The sequence below is a fragment of the Wyeomyia smithii genome, chromosome 2 (assembly GCF_029784165.1).
Source record: "Wyeomyia smithii strain HCP4-BCI-WySm-NY-G18 chromosome 2, ASM2978416v1, whole genome shotgun sequence".
Taxonomy (NCBI): Eukaryota; Metazoa; Arthropoda; class Insecta; order Diptera; family Culicidae; genus Wyeomyia; species Wyeomyia smithii.
In genome coordinates, this window is record NC_073695.1 from 98018140 (window position 1) to 98034928 (window position 16789).

A 16789-nucleotide genomic window follows, 5' to 3' on the forward strand; every position below is an offset into this window, starting at 1 on the left:
CATAACCTAACAGAAGGTGTCTCTTCAACCCAAACTCAAGTATGTACTGCAACGTTCAGATTAAATAATTCTATATCAATTAGTTATCTTAATTTGCGTTCAAGCACTTTAAAACAACTTTAGAATGAAAGTTAGGGTCGATTGTTACAAAAGTTTATATCTTTGGACAACGTAATTCTAATCCCCTAACAAAAAAAAATAGAGTCGATTATAAGGCAAAAATCGCTCAATATCAAGTTTTGAAAAGTTATTTCCCTTCGATTGCGAGAAAAAAGTACAAAAATCTTTATTCATCTGCTGGAAATAATACGTAAATTATTTTTTTATACTACAATATTTACTATTCAACCATTATATGTGAGTTCTTTCGAATGTACGATATGCGATGAAGTTGTGCTCATTTCCATATGTTATTTTCAACAACATTACCCATTTATAAGTTAAAAAATTAGTAAGAGCACAAAAAAATGAATTTCTAAATTTAAGATGAATTTCATTCTTTTGAATTGAGATCTAAATTTCTTATATTTGATAAATTATTACTGAATTTTTACTTTACTTTCTACACCCAAATTCTCCGTCCCGGATGTCACCCAGTAAGGCTATGCCACTACGCCACAGTATACTAGTTTAAAGCAAAACTAGGAAGAAAAAATTAAAAGCTATCACCGTAAAACTGAGTGTGATATTTTCATACTTCAAATGAATGAACAATACTATTTTGATATCTTTATTTGTATTTATAATTTTCACAATCGAAGTGTCGATTATATATAGATACACATTAGACAAAAAGCTAGTTCTTTAATCTAAAAACTACAGTTAATTTACATAAAACGAAAGCAAATTCTGTAACCAACTGAACATTACGAAACACAATTCATAACGTGTTTTGTTTTGAAAAAAAAAACTTTCGAAAAAGCATTTCACCAATTTAGAAAAAAGTATCAAAGTGGGAGTGGAACGCCATATGGCTATTAGACTATTTAATAACCATTAAAAACCATGATAATGATTTTCAAATGTTCAGACTAATTTTCTGCAAAATATACAAAAAATGCTGTATTACCAATGGTAAATTACAGAAAAATCGATTCAAATGTGTATTGGGAAAAGGAGTACTTACAAGGAGCTAACTACCTACGTAGCTTCGTAAACGAGTTAATGAAAAAGGTTGGATATAATAAAGAGGTATTAACACAAACTTGTAACCTACTTTACAGTTCTTTCGTTTTACCAGCAAATTACACACGGCGGCAAGTTGCACAATTAGCATTTTTTAATATAGAAAAAGCATTCAAAAATAGTAGGGAATATGATTGCAGAGTATGCACATGTTTCATTTGTTGAACAATGTACCAACTTTGTAGCATATGTATAGTTACGGATAACAGAACCCAACAGTTTCACGAATAGAATATTTTGCAATAATAGCAGAGTCGATCGCCTAGAATTGTTTATCTGTTTATAACCAGTATAATTTTACGGCATACGTAGACCTACAAGAGACTAACTGCGTTTGCTTTGTGATTAATTTAAATTGTTAAATAACACTATCATACATATCCTATTCTAAATTTGTTGATACAAACAACATCTTGACTTTTCGATAATGGTTTCAACAAATAATAAGAAGAAACCAGACATTATTGAATAATGTTGCCAAATGTTTTCAGTGTATTATTTGCTTGTAAAACATGGGAAATATAAATGTTTTGACATTATCTATGCTTACTTTGTGGCTTTAACCTTTACATAAACATCAATAATGTCCCGTTTCATCTTAAAATCTTTAGACGCCAGAGATTATTCAATTTGTAAACGTTAGCTTACCCAATGTATCTCTGAAGTTCTCTGTTACAGTTCAACACAAATATCCTGCTTTCAACCATCTAATTCCATTTTGCGACATTGATCAATTTGGTCGTTGAAATTTCTGCAGTGCGTCAGAACCATCTGGGCCAGTTCTTTGAGCCGAGGATACGGTTGAGGATGGTCTATCAAAGCCTTGAGCAAATCGACACCCCGCTCGCGTTCTACCAACCGGCAATATTTAGTGGGATATACCTGAAAGCAATTATTACATGAAGCATCTGTTCGAAATGATCAACCACAATAATTACTTTAGTTAAGTTTGCTAATGCCCAAACAGCCCAGTGCTGGCAAGCAGGTGTATGGTAGCAACGAATTAAACCAAGAATCGGCTCAAAACTACGATAGTTTATGTTACGTTCGGCTGATAAGTCCCACCGTTCTATTGCCTCCACCATACGAATCAGAACACGATCACGGGTGGGCACTACGATATTCCATGCTGCTTCTCCATCAGATGCGATGTGCGCCAGAACGCCGGCAGCATTGTAACTAACCTGGAAGTTGAAAAGAAATCATAGCGCTCAGAAAGCACACTTGTTTTGAAATGTGATAGTTGTCTTATTGAGTTCTGCTGAGTAGAAATCTTATATGACCCGTGATTCCCCGAAAGACTCTGAATGAATTTTCATTCTTTGCCCCGAGTTCATATAAATATGTAATAGTACATAATACAACATGTATCCAAAGAACAATTCGTAAGTAATTGCCAGAATCTGTTTGACGGTACCATCTAGACACACATTGAACTGGACGATCCTACATTTACAGAAGAAAACCTCCAGAAACTACGAAAATTCCGAGCTTCTATAGTAATGTTCAATATTGGCAAAGAGAAAATCAGGTTTTGTAATCAGAATGGTTGAACTAGTTTATGCACTCACATAAAAGAGTAGCCACTATGGTATGCCCTATTTCAGATGTTCCGTATACTTCGAAATGCGCTAGTAAAATGCCTAGCTTCGTACTCTTTGGAAATTCTATGAATAAATATTTTAATTTCATTCAAAAACCAACCTCAATTCCGTCGCTAGATGAATCAAGCAAATCAGCGAATTCTGTTATGAATTCCGGTGTCATTAGACGTGGTCTCAGGTCCTTCACTTCGGCGACATTACCCAGTAAGCCCATCATATTACGTAAAAGATCATCCTTCTCTGGAAACAACTGAAACAATATAAAAATATGCGGTTTCATCCGCTCAACTATGCAGTACAGTATACTCGTACTTTCAGACAACCTAAAAAGTATTCCATTCCGCGGCCATCAAGAAACCGTTCGCAATTTTTTGCTGTTTCGTCAGTAACATTCCACATTGTTGACCAGGCAACTTCCATTACATCGTCGAATATTTTGCGCGATAGCCGATCACTAATCAGATTAAGCATTGTCTGTGAAGTGAACAAAATGTTAATTTCAATGAGCACGACATAACTGCCTCATGTTGGTTTACCGATATAGCCCCCAAATCTCCGAGAAACATTTTTTGACTACCATCTACCTGACATGCGAGGGAATTCAATAAATAGATGGCTATTCGCTGTACAAAACCCTCCTGCTCGCGGTAAGACACACCATGTAACAGAATTCGGACCAATCTTTCGTATTCAAATAACTAAAACGATAAACAAACACAAACTTCAATATTACCAACCAATGGTTCAGATTCACTCAATCAATCACTCACCACATCTTGCGGTATGTTAAACTGACACAGCGTGAGACAACCATTGCGCATCATTGTATCGTCAGTCAAATGTGTTGACATTCCGTTCAAAAGCGTATGAATGATATGGTTCTTCAGCGGTACTCCAAATTGAATTTTGTTTCGTCCTTTTACGATGTAAAACAAAGTGGCACTGAAACAGAAACAAAAAGGAATATAAACTCCATCTATTTGACACAAAGGCTATAGAATAACTAACCTGCCACTGATTTGAATATTTTTCACTCGAATATGTTTATCCATTGCAGACAACACCACATCCAACGCTTTGTGAATTTGTTTGCAAGTTTCAAACCGCAGCAGATGGTAGAGATCATTTAGTACCTTGGTTAGAAGCTCGTGTCGATCCTGATAAACGGATGCAGCTACCAGAATCTGCTCCTCCGTTGCTTCACCCGCGATCTGTATTAGATTTTTAAGCTTTAATCCCTGCAGGATGTGCTTTAATTTTGGTTTACCTTTATAGCCGGAATATCATGCCATTTGCAGGCCGAATGTGCTGTATAATAAAGACCTAGAAAATCCAAGGGCCGATCAGCACGACTAGTCAATCCCGGTATGTCCGAGCGCTTGGCTGTATTATTTGTTTTTGTCGCTACGCCATCGCCAGCAAGATTTGTCCCGGAAATGTCAAGATGTCGTAGACAGGGTAGATTTTCCACTATATTTGCTAACAACTGAAATTTTTGAATAGGTTTTTCAAATTGAAATCATCATTTTAATGTGTGATAATTACCTTATTTGGGGTTAGGTAGTTTCCATCAACATTTGCTCTGGATACTGACAGATCTAGGGTTTGCAGATTCTTTAACTTACACAGAGTGGGAAACTCGTGATCCAACGGCCATACATTGAACAGTATGAGGGCTTTCAGATTCGGCAATTCGACTAGTGCTTTTAAACTGAACTCAGCAAATATGCATGCTGTTAAATCCAGATAGGTCAACTCAGATAAATGACTAGTAAAATAAATAAGATTATACCGCAAACTAAGGTTATGATACCAGCTTACCCAAATTGAATTGACGGTTGCAAGACAACTCCGTTGAGAATCAACTGACGAAGCTGGGGTAGAACCAATTGAAAATCAATCGGCGTTTTTTCGTTCGGTTCGCTATGTTTCAGCATATCGACAAACCGACCCAACTCTAGCGAACGTAACTGCCTGCAGTTCTCGATTAGGATGTTCCACGAGGCAGTTGTAATTTTGTTACAATACCACATCGATAGAGAGTTGAGTTTGTGTCGCAATAGAATCCGCATGCCCTCGTTGGTAATCGTACTGTTTCGCAACCGGATGTTACGCAACGGGGTCTTTTCCGTGTCACGAAATATTTGTATGAAGCGATCATTAATATCTTGGCCGCAGTCCTGCTGGTAGCGCAAGAATCTGAAACGAGAGTATAAAAGGCCCAATTAGATTTCGTCTATTTTTATTACAAACGACACACTGTCAGTTGAATGATTGAATCGATTACTTCATTTCAGTTTGCCGTTTTTTTTATTAATTTTTGTTTTTGTAACGACTTTTCACCTGTCAATATTCAAGTTCATCAAAGCAGAATAAGGCAACTAGAAATAGTTTGTGTTATCGATACAACAGGTTCATGAAGTTCCAGCTATCTGCAATTCTTCAACGGTGCAAGGATGCCCAGAGATAAAGTGCGCATAAACACTTTATTCGCCTTAACTGTGAGGTACAACTAAGGTGAAAACTAAGAAATAACTTCTAACGTCGGAATTTATAGGACCAGTAGACCAATTATTTACCAATTACAGAAAATTACAGAAACCCAAGTAAGACAACTTGATTCAACAAAAGTAAAATTGGTTATCTCGGCTTTCCAGTCATCTGCATATCAAAACGAGAATTTATTTTCTCTTCCCGACGTTTCGATTTATTATAAAATCTATCTACATCTACAACTACAAACAGAAAAGTTGTTACAAATATTCTATAATCAGAAAACAGTATGTTTTGAGCATCAACGATCAAAGATTGATTTGGGGCTAGCATTCGTTTACTCTAACCGGGTTATTAAGGCAAAAAATTATAATTATAGAACACATTTTCTAAATGAATGTTTTACCGTTTTTGCATTTGAATTAAAATAAACTTAAACTGAAAAATATATCACTCGAAGCTGAATTCTTAGTAGCACTTCTCACTGCGCATAACTGTCTATTCAAATTGATAATTTCTAATTAGGTGAGTTGTTAGATGAACTGTGCGAAAAACACAGTATACTGATACTATTATACAAAAAACGATATCCTTTCTGTAAGTGACTGTTTTCTGTTTATAGAATTTTTGTAACAACTTGTCTTTTTGTAGAATCCTTGAAAAAGATTCTATTTTAAATCCAAACGTCGGAAATAAGAGATAAATTTTCATTTTGATATGCAGATGACTGGAAGGCCGAAATAACCAATTTAACTAAAAGAAATTTGTTCATAACTAGAAAGTGCTTCTAATGAACTCATTAATAAAATGTTAGTTGTCCTATTCAACATAAATCATCCAGCGATCCACGTGTACAATCGTGATGGTGATGTTATTTTTGGCCTACAAGAAACAAGGTTTGTTATTATGTAAAATAGTTTTTTACAACGGTTTTCCTGCAAATACCCGTACTCAAACTACTAACCAGCAGAAATCATCAAAGATTAGTAATTGTTTGAATGATTTTCTCGATATATATTTATATTTATATTTGAAATTCTAGATGCTCGTGTTTATATCAGAAAAATGTAAAGGTAAACTCGGACCGATGAACAGATAACCGCGGCTAAACGTGCCCTTGCTAGTTGTCCTGTTCAACATAAATCATCCAGCGATCCAGCAAATATATTTCGTTGTCAAATGAGAAAAGGGCAGAATAAAGGAAAAAATCTAGACAATTGTTTAATTGAGCAAAAATTGCTTTAGACTTGGACCAATACAAAAAAACCTTAACTGCATGAAGCAGAGATTTGAGACAGGACTGGAACTCTGGAAGTAATGATGAGAACTCATTTTCCAAGGTCAACACTTATATCTGCGAAAGTACAAGACTCAGAAGGGCCAGGTCGTTTATGGTCAACAGATGCCTATCCTAAATTTTCACGCCTGCTAGAGTTGAATGTACTCAAAGTTCTTTTCAGCTACAACATCACTACAACAACAAAGAAAAGCAACTCTTGTTTCCTAGTTGACTGGTCTCTTCCGAACCAGTGTTACCATGAGTTACATACCAAAAGTCTGGAGAAAGAATCGAGTTTCTTTATTCCAAAAGCTGGTAAAAAAGAGATAAAGCAACTCCCACGACCTTTAGACTAAGCCTTTCCTGTGTTCTTTTGAAGACAATGGAAGAAAATTGGATGACTTCATTAAGTCAACAATAACGGCGCTACAATCGCTAGTTAGTCAAATCGAGAAATCGCTTCAAACCAAAGAAATTGCTCTGACTGCCTTTCGTAATATTGAAGGAGCATTCGATAATGCATCCTATAGTTCAAAGCGTTCCGCAATAAAAGTTAGAGGCTGCATCATTTTGACTCCTGAGGCCTTTCATAGAAAATAGGTAAAAAATATGTATTAATTTTTGGCATGTCATTTCCGATTTCGCTGAAACTTTTCACAGTTGTTTCTTTTTGATAATAAGGTCATTTTCCGCTGTTCATGTTGACTCGCGACTGCTGCTTCAAAAGGGCTCATCTAAAAGCGAACTGTGTGTGACTGATAGATAAAAGTTACTATATCAGAAAAACGGCTTGTTTGTTTGAAATGGTGTCTCCAGAAACGTTGTAGGCAATAAAATGCGGTTCTAAGAATAATAAGCACACTGTGAAATAATTTTTTTTTCTGTGCCAAATTTTCCAAATTGTCTCAAAATATTAAATATCTCAAAGAGCACCTTTTTTAAAAAATCTCATTTTTTCACACATTGAAGATGACAATATGTATTACTGTTGGTGATGGTGAAGTAAAAAACAAAAAAGTGATGAACGTTTGAGTATTTTGACATTTTCAATCTAAACTTTTTTTGAGTGTTTTTTTTTTCTAGCTAACATAATAATACTGAAAATTTATCTCTAAGAGCATGATACCAATCCAACGCGCTGTTTTTATACCATAATCGAACATTTTTATACTTGCCCTGTTGAAATTGAATATGTGTAACTCACCGGCGAACCTTTATGTTATTGAAAGGTTGTGAAAATGAGATGAACACACAAGGCAACCAATTTATATAGTACGTGTTTATATCAAGTAAATCCAGGTTTAGAGAACCGGAAGCTAAAAGATTGCGCAGAGACAGGTTTCGCTATTAGTCTTGCGCCCGAGACAGTACACGCTACTTCAAAAAATTATGCTGATCGATTAATTCAGATTTCGGTGAATCATTGTTCAGTTGTTCTTTTTTTCCTTATTATCAAAAAGGAACAACTGTGAAAAGTTTCAGCGAGATCGGAAATGGACGATCAGGATCGATTTGCGAAGTAGCAAACTCTCCTCGCTTTTAGTGACATTGCCCTCTTCTTTTTCAAATAGTGCGAATCCGTTCTTGTTTTTTTCAAAGAATTGAATTTTGGTATATGTAGGGATATCATCCGCCCCGATTTAGCAAAACATGTCCAGATTTCGAGATCTTTTGTGGGCGTCTTGATTTATTTTTCATATTCAGGCATTTGTCCTGATTTTATTAAAATACACTAAGGTCGCTTTTAACGCGGGTTTTTTTACGCGGATTCCGGAATTTACGCGGTATTTTTTTTGCCCGGATTTCGGTTTCCCTTCACTCGGAATGCAAAATTAACGATGGTTTTTTTTACGCGGATTCCGGAATTTACGCGGTTTTTTTTGCGCGGATTCCGGAATTTACGCGTTTTTTTTACGCGGCACGTATCCCCCGCGTAAAAAGCGACTTTAGTGTATTCAGTTTTGCAGCGTGACAATGTGCAGAATTTTTGAAAAATAACACTTTGATTCCGGGAAACATCGTGTGAATGATTTTAATCTTTGGTTGAATCTCAGTCGAGTAACAAGAGAAATCACCTACTACCGCATATAATAAGTCCGCCCCTTTGCATTTTGATTAAAACTGAGTTTCTTAGAAAAAACAGTAGCTAACAAATTATATATATTCGTAACAATAAATGAACTCGAAAACTAATTTAACTAAATTAATTTTCTCAAAATTATTGAAATTACGTGTTTGGAACTTTGATCGATTGTTTGCACCGCTAATGCAGGCATAGAATAGCAATTCGAGCGCTACTTATTACGTAAACTCTGAAATTTTTACGCTCAAAACCGTCAAGTGAGAAGCAACCTAACCTTCAAATTGTATTGGAAAAAGACACCGTCCCATTTCACTTTGAATAAATGAGAATGCTGGTGTATTTCAAAGTGCAAACCACATATGACGTGTTATATTTATTTATTCCTCGTAGATAAAAAAATGGTTAGATTAAATTTGCCTGGAAAAAAGATGTCCTAATTTATAACTCCGACCAAGTGGTATCCCTAGCTGTAGGAACAAAGTTACTCTACACTGAGTGTCCGGCCGTTGTAAAAATGAAAAAAAACAGACAGCCTAGCAAGAAAAGATTCACCATTGAATTTTATTGGTCCGGAGTCATTTTGTGGAGTCCCTTTATTCAGAATTTGGGAAGGGTCCATAGTTGAATCAAGACGCACGCCAAGAATACATCCAGACAAGCCAAAAGAGTGTAGGAAAAGCCCGAATCTCACTTAATCTGAATAAAATAGATCTTGATGAACACATACTCTGCGATTGTGGAGCGGCATATGCATATAAGGGACCATACTTAAATGACATAGCATTTATGGGGGGAGGGGGGATATCATCATTTTGTGACAAGCTGTGACAAGAGAGGAGGGGGGGTCGAAGTAAAATCGACGTAGAATTTTTTTAAAGACTGATTTTTTTGCAGGAAAAATGTATTCTAAAAATACACTAAAACATTGCACAAAGTATTGCAGCGAGATCTGTCGAAATGTTTTTATCTGTGGCATTCTGAAATCTTCTAAAAGCTCTGCGACATAAACAATCACTTAGATTTCCAAACTGTTTTGAATACAAAAATCGTTGCTTTTTTGTGGCTTTTAATAGTGAAAATTACAAGATACTCGTTTCATTTCCGGAATAGTTTTTTGTGTTTTCTGCAGACATGGATCATACTAAGTTGTTTAAACACCTCTATTCCTTGTACCAAAACACAAGCCCTTCGAAGCAGAAGATGCAGTCACGAGTCTATACGTTGTAAATAAATTGAATTAGACACGGTTATTTTTCAAGTTTTTTTTTTGTATGTATGTTACTACAGTCAGGTTTTAATTACGTAACTCGTAAAAAAACCGCGTAAATCGAAAATCCACGTAAAAAACGCGCTAATTCAAAAATCCGCGTAAAAAACCGCGTTATTCAAAAATCCGCGTAAAGTGAACCAGCAAGAAGGGCTTAGAAAAAACCCGTGACGCTCCAGAACCAGTATTCAAAATTGTCCTCTTTGACGGTCATTCCGGATCTTGAGGAGGGCGGTGGGTATTTTTTGGACTAAGTCTTCTACTAGATAAAAATTAAACGTTTCTGGTTCCGAACCCACGTTAATTCGAAAATTCGCGAATAAGTTTTTGAATTAGCGCGGTATCGCGTAAAAAACCGCGTTAATTCAAAAGTCCGCGTAAAAAACCGCGTTAATGAAAAAATCCGCGTAAAAAAAACTCGTAAAAAATTCCGCGTATAAAAAACCTGACTGCACGTGTTTCTGTACGTTTTTTCAAAAGCGTAAAGGAGGGGGGGGTTATTCAAATGCTACGTATTTTTTCAGAAGGGGGTTTAGGTTTTGTGACCAAATGCTACGAGGGGGGAGGGGGGGGGGGGGCTTAAAAATCATGAAAAAAATGCTACGTCATTTAAGTATGTTCCCTAAAGCAATCGAATGACTGTATTAAGGCTAGTCGGCGAGCTCTTGGATTAATCCTTGGTGGCAAACTGCAAAATGGTGTTCGGCGCGGACCGGTACTGGGCATACAAATCGGTAAATACAATTAGGCGGATACAACACGGCAGGCTTCAGAGGGCTGTTCATGTACCGTAAGCCGGGGTGAGATTGTGCCAGTAGGGATGAGATTGTGCCATACATACCCATTTATTTGTTGTATAAAAGATATTTGTCCCGCTGCAGAAAAGTGTTGTTCAATGAAGAGGAGAGAGTCTAAGATCATTTTAAGTTGGTAGAATTGATTTTTGAACAAAAAATACATGTTTGAAAAATCTAAGGAAAATCACTCAACTCAATCGAAGTTACTATATGATTTTGTTGCATTTCTGATCTGATTAAACTAGAATCCGTTAAAGTTTTTACACACGAAAAAAACAATGAATTATGCACAGGGTGCAAAGTCTGTTGAATATTTTTTTTGTTTCGAGTAATGCTCAGCAAACCTGCCACATATACCACGTATATAACTGATAAACCGTAAATCGTAATATCATAGCATTATGATGAAAATCTGATTATTCGTGAATATTCTCAGTAATCCAGAGAACATATATTTTCAAAGAAAACACATTTTTACGATAAAGAACATTTGAGCATGAGCATGAGCATGATTGACCGCCCGCGGTTGCTACTCCGTTATTGCCAGATCAGCTGTAATTACACAAAGAACCAACAGATCATGTTTGGGACCAACATGCATCCTCAATGTGTAAAAACAGGTGACCTAAATCTTTATATTAGGCAATACCAGCGCCGGCCGCATCCGAATGCAGGTCAAAGAAGGAGTTTGTATAGGAATATGTTGACGTGATACTCGCTTTATTGGAAGCCGAGAACACCTCTGCACTTCCACGAGAAATCACTGGGATGTTGGATAGAGGGGAAGGTATACAGCAGGGTTCGTTTTGGTAAACGATGCGCTAATGTCGGGTTCTTCAGAACATGTGCCGCGTCTACAAGTTTATTACATCCGCCACTATATTTATAATGTGATTCGAACTTATTTAGTTTGACAATGTAACACCGCAACAATAAAACGTACGCGAGGATACAGGATTTTTGACTAAACCGAGACAACCTCAAATTACCGTATATCTCCTCGTAAGGTTATGCTCTTTATACCTAAAACTATTGCGCGTTGTTGATCCATCTGTAGATAATACGACCTCATGGAAGGTACCGACGCGGGGGTTGAAATGATATTTATCGACTGAACGAAATCTACTTCGATTTCCGATGTAATAATTTAGATGCAACGCGCGAGCAGTCTCCGACTTAACGTTGATGGAGATGAGAAAGATATGATGAAATATCTGAGTTCACTTCGCGAAATCACCACACGCCGGAAGTCCATATATCAGCAAAACTCGCCCGGGCTTAATACGCGTTTACACCGAAGCGTTACGAACAACCGCTTTAATCCCCCCGGCCGACACATACGCGCAGGAACTCGGCGTTTACGTCGATTATCTCTTAACAATGTACGCCTAATACGCCTAATAAATATGAAAATTGGCAATGTTCCATGCATCCAAAGCCTCAACAATTAAATAAAAGAAAATATACATATAAGCCTGAATATATTTTTAAATTTATTGACAAAGTGCCGAACTGTCATAAATATAACAAATTATGTAAAACAACTGGTCAAAAGCTAGAACAATCAAAAAATCTAAGCATATGATTCCTGAGAAACACATACTCTAAACTCCACAAACCACACTAACACTTTGTGGACAAAAATAAAACTTGTTACTGAAACTCTGCGGAAAAAAATACCGCGCACACAATTTCAACGATGAAATCAAAATCTCTCTGTATCTGTTTTCTCACATAAAGTAAAACTAGAAACAAGCATCAACATATCACTTTACAGACAAGACAAAACGTATACTTAGCTTTCATCTCTGCATTTTCCAGTTGTTTTCATCGTTTTTGGAATTTTCTTTAAATAGAAGTACAGTGGCAACATGCATGTATGCCTTCACACACTCGTTTAATCCATACAACATTTCATTCGTTGAAAAGAGATAGCACATAAACACTGTAAACGGCGATGCATGGTTTTGATCTTATTGGCAAATTTTCACTTAAAGTTTAACTAGATACAAGCCAAATATAATTTGCACTATGCCAATGAATAAATCCCTAATGAGCATCCAATCACTATAAAACTATGTGGAGCAGCTGCTCGAAAAACACTCTCCTTATTGTATGTAATAACACCACACACTCCACACTTTCAAACCGTCTCCAAGACAGCGATAGAAAAAAAGAACAAGAAAAAATAAACACTTTGGTGAATCTAAAAAGCAACTACTACTACAGCCCACTACCTCTTTTATAGTGCATGTAGCTGAGATATATTTTATATACCTACACTCCGCTTACACCTTAGTGGGCTCAACTGTTTTAATATGTTGTTTACGTTGATAGTGTCTCTGTCAATGCAATAGTACACAGGTTTGGAGATCTTGTGAACTTGAGGACAAACGTACTATTAATCGTAAGGTCAAAATAAAAGTAAATAGGTGACCGGTTGAAATAGAAAGCGTGTTGGGATGATGAAGTTTCTGTTAACTTATCAAATTTGGTGAGTAATCAATATGGCATTGGATGAGTTTCCTGACTTTCTTGATAAAAAGTACTAAAATGGAAAACAAAACGCTTGCCTTAAAAAGTAAAATTGCTCCAGATAAAAATCATTATCAGTATTCAGTAAAATTTAAAAGATGCATTTTTTTGCTTCTTTAAATTCTCGAACGGTATGATGAAATAAATGTAAATAAATTAAATAAATGACTTCTAATTAAAATTTTTTAGCAAAACAAGAAAAATAAACTACTTTATCCCTACGTGTGTGTGTGGAACCTTTATTTTTTGTCTTACGATTACATTTAAATTCTTGTAAAGCGTAAAACTACATACATTGCCGCTTTACAAACTTCAAGAATAGACTAACCGAATCGTTCTAAAACATCGATTAAAATCTAAAAGATTTTATGACATCTTATCACATATTTCCTTTTATTAGTATAACAAAGAAGCATTCTTACCTATCACAAATTTCGTTCGGGATGACGGTGTCGTCCTTGAGCTCGAGCTGATGGGTCAGGGGATCGACAGTGCAGATTACATGCAAGTTCTTGGCCAAATAACGAAACGTTGTCTCGAGCAACGTTGGCAACTCCTCATCCATGATGCCGTCTTCTTTAAGTCGAACACGTCCGAGCATCGTGAATCACCTGCAACAGTTTTTTCGTTTTTCTAGGCTGGTTACCACTTGAAACTTTTGTTCTTGCCGATTGGAGTTACTGTAAGTAAACACAAGGTACACACTTACTGACGTAATTTATTCGACGTTCGATCTATTTTACGAGGGCATCTCTACCTGTTGCGCAACCTCTATTACTAGAATAAAACCCTATCGAAATTTCCACTTTAGTACCCTTCGTCTCTATACTTGTTTTGGCGACAGTAGTAACAAACAGTTTGGTCATTGTTTCAATTGAATTGAAAAGTAAATTCTCGTAAATGTGAATTATGAAACTATTCCAAATAGTCAAAGTTATTATTAACATATTATTAACAAAGCTCTGTTTTAGATGCAGATCCGTTTTAAAACTGTGATGACGTTGCTCTAATACTTTTGCACCAAACCAGACTGAACGTTGCCAATAAATGCAGAATTTGCTATATTGATATCACCAAGTAAAAATCGAAATCAAAACACTCTGTTCTCAGCTCAGGTTGTTATTTTTTGCTTCACAGAGTTTCCTGATACGTTCTATGAAGGTCACATAATTCGCTGATCGGTATTCCGAACGTTACTTCTGATGAGAAAACTGAAAAGCTGTTAAAATAGATTCAGCTTTCACGAAAAAAAAACATTGAGCTACAATTCTAATAGCAAATTTATTATTTACCGAAAAGACGTAAACCTGTACTGCCGTGAGATGACATTGTGACGTAGATCCAAGTGATCAGTTTTTCAGTACGGCCCAAAAACGAAAGAATTCTTCGTCCCTTTTGTATGGAAATGTATGCCAACGTCACTTTGTTTTTTTGATTTTATGCAACGTATGAATAAGTAACAACGAAAAGGAAGATACCAAAAGATAGGTCTTCGAATAATGAACAAATTGGCATGAAAAACTCAAGTTCGAGAAAGTGGCACTTACGTCACTTTGTCATCTCACGGCAGTGTAGTCTCTAACTGAAGCTAGCTACCCTCCTAATACTAGTAGTATGCGTACAAAGAATAGCAAACACGACCATAGAGATAGCAATATTAGGGAGAATCAGAAATTATGTATCAATGAAATCGGTAAGAAATTTGTTCTATTCGCAAACTCAAAACAACTTTTATCTATATATCTGCTGTTTTCGAATTTGCTACTGTTAGCTTGTTGATCTTATCCTAATTGCTGAAAATCTAAAAATAAGCCAGTTATTTTGCGGCATTCCCGTATTTCGTTTGCACTTCATGGCACGCAGTATTTTTTTTTTTTGCAGTTGTCTGCGACATCACCAAACTCATACATGCCATTTTGCAAAACTGAATAAATAAGTTGTTCACATTGATTATTTCTTAAACCATCCAATGTAACAGAAGAATACGCTTTTCAATAGTAAACTGTTGTATCGGTTGTCTACTGACGGTGTTATCATAAAGTTTTTATTAATTCACGACCTCATGTCTTGTGTGTTTACTTATGCTCTTGTGTATGTGCAATTGTGTTCAAGTATTAAAAGCAATTTGTTGAGCATATTGAGTGACGCTATATACTAATTAGCTATTATAGCTATGGAAATGTATGCGAATTCAACGATAGCGTATAGAAAATTTGAAATCTGGTGTAAACTAACTTTTTAACATTACCAACATCATTAGTACTTGAGTTTCTTTGAATTTACTCAATAAATATCTTGAACTATCTAATCGACATTGATAAATATTCCAAAATTTCAGATTTAGTAATGACTTGTATTTTATTTGTGCAATATTATTTCTAAAGCAAGGAAATATAGAGATAGGCTAATCATATCACAGACATCGTCGTCTGATAGCCAAGCCTTATAAAATTCGAAAGATTACGTTCAAGAGATTATAAGTTACCACTGTTCTAACAAAGCCATACGTCTTTTGAAATGCGCTTTTAACTAATGTCGTAAATATTTTTTCAAGTATAAATTTATGTTCCACGGAGAGAGTATAATTTAAATGTTTTTTTACGCAACGCAAGACACTATTCAAGAATGGTTTTCTATTAAATTGAACGGTACAAGAACAAAGCACAATCGGCAACATATTTTTTCTGGTTTCGAGTATATGTTTGTATAATAGTAATGATCTCACAGCTATCACCTGGCACAACACTACATTGAAAGTGCAACACTACTTCCCGTGTTCTCGGCTGATACGACGAACTCGAAATTTAAGACATTCTAGAGCATTCAGACAGTGGCTAAAACTGGTTCACCTTTAAAGTATTGTTGAGACGACAATATGAACATGCTTCTAACTAGGTTTTTATTAAGACTAATCTTCACGATACAAATCCGGAATATAACTAGCTCCCCATGACCACCATTATTTTTTTCTAACAAGTTGAATCACTAAATTCACAACGCAAAAAATCACTTTTGTTGCTTACTTTTTTCGAAGTTATGTAAACACTTGAAACATATATTGTACAAAAGCCACACGATTAATCTTCGAGTAGTAGTAATTCGATTTATAGGCTGATATTTTTACAATAAAGTACCATTTAATTGCGACATTAAAGCAACTTCATTAACACAAACTCGCATTACTCCCGTGGAAATAAGACAAATGATGACAGTTTGACAGAGAAACCAAAATCTTACACTCTACCGAAAAGGTACCCAATAATAATATAGAAACGACGGAAGCATCACCCTGATGGGAAGCGAAAACATTGTACAATGGAGGAAACGGACAGTATACACATGACAGCGGGACAAAAATTAAGTAAATGTGAGCATCCCAGTTGGTCTTGAGGTACGATGGTGGCCTAACAAGCCAGTGGTCATAGGTTCGAGTCTCGACTCGGAAGAGACTATTTGCACCAAGGGGATGGCAACCCTATCTATACTCTACACGTTTGACAGTAGGCAACATATCGGGGCTTTATTCAAAAATAAAGCCCCGAGGCA

The 16789-nt window shown here is 36.0% G+C and overlaps 1 protein-coding gene across 2 annotated transcripts; it reads right to left on the reverse strand.

Moving 5' to 3' along the window:
• Positions 1-716: 716 nt before the first annotated feature.
• Positions 717-16453, reverse strand: LOC129720987 (protein zer-1 homolog). 2 transcript variants are annotated; one of them, XM_055672989.1, is made up of 12 exons: positions 16267-16453; positions 13666-13923; positions 4611-4988; positions 4335-4557; positions 4057-4275; positions 3798-4000; positions 3560-3731; positions 3326-3487; positions 3102-3263; positions 2890-3039; positions 2124-2369; positions 717-2067 (listed from the first exon to the last, which is right to left on the reverse strand). In XM_055672989.1, the coding sequence occupies exons 2-12, from the start codon at positions 13842-13844 to the stop codon at positions 1885-1887; spliced, it is 2277 nt and encodes a 758-aa protein (XP_055528964.1). In that variant the 5' UTR covers positions 13845-13923; positions 16267-16453; the 3' UTR covers positions 717-1884. The 2 variants fall into 2 exon arrangements, with proteins under 2 accessions (XP_055528964.1, XP_055528965.1); XM_055672990.1 differs by lacking the exon at positions 16267-16453 and adding an exon at positions 16093-16245.
• Between the last annotated feature and the right edge of the window lie 336 nt (positions 16454-16789).

What these genes read in the sequence shown, in the direction of transcription:
- LOC129720987 (XM_055672989.1), bottom strand. Translation starts at nt 13,844, where the DNA reads ATGCTCGGACGTGTTCGACTTAAAGAAGACGGCATCATGGATGAGGAG. An exon ending in CCGAACGAAATTTGTGATAG is followed by an intron (nt 4,989 to 13,665) that starts GTAAGAATGCTT and finishes CTCTCGTTTCAG; the next exon opens with ATTCTTGCGCTACCAGCAGG. An exon ending in ACTACCTAACCCCAAATAAG is followed by an intron (nt 4,276 to 4,334) that starts GTAATTATCACA and finishes CAAAAATTTCAG; the next exon opens with TTGTTAGCAAATATAGTGGA.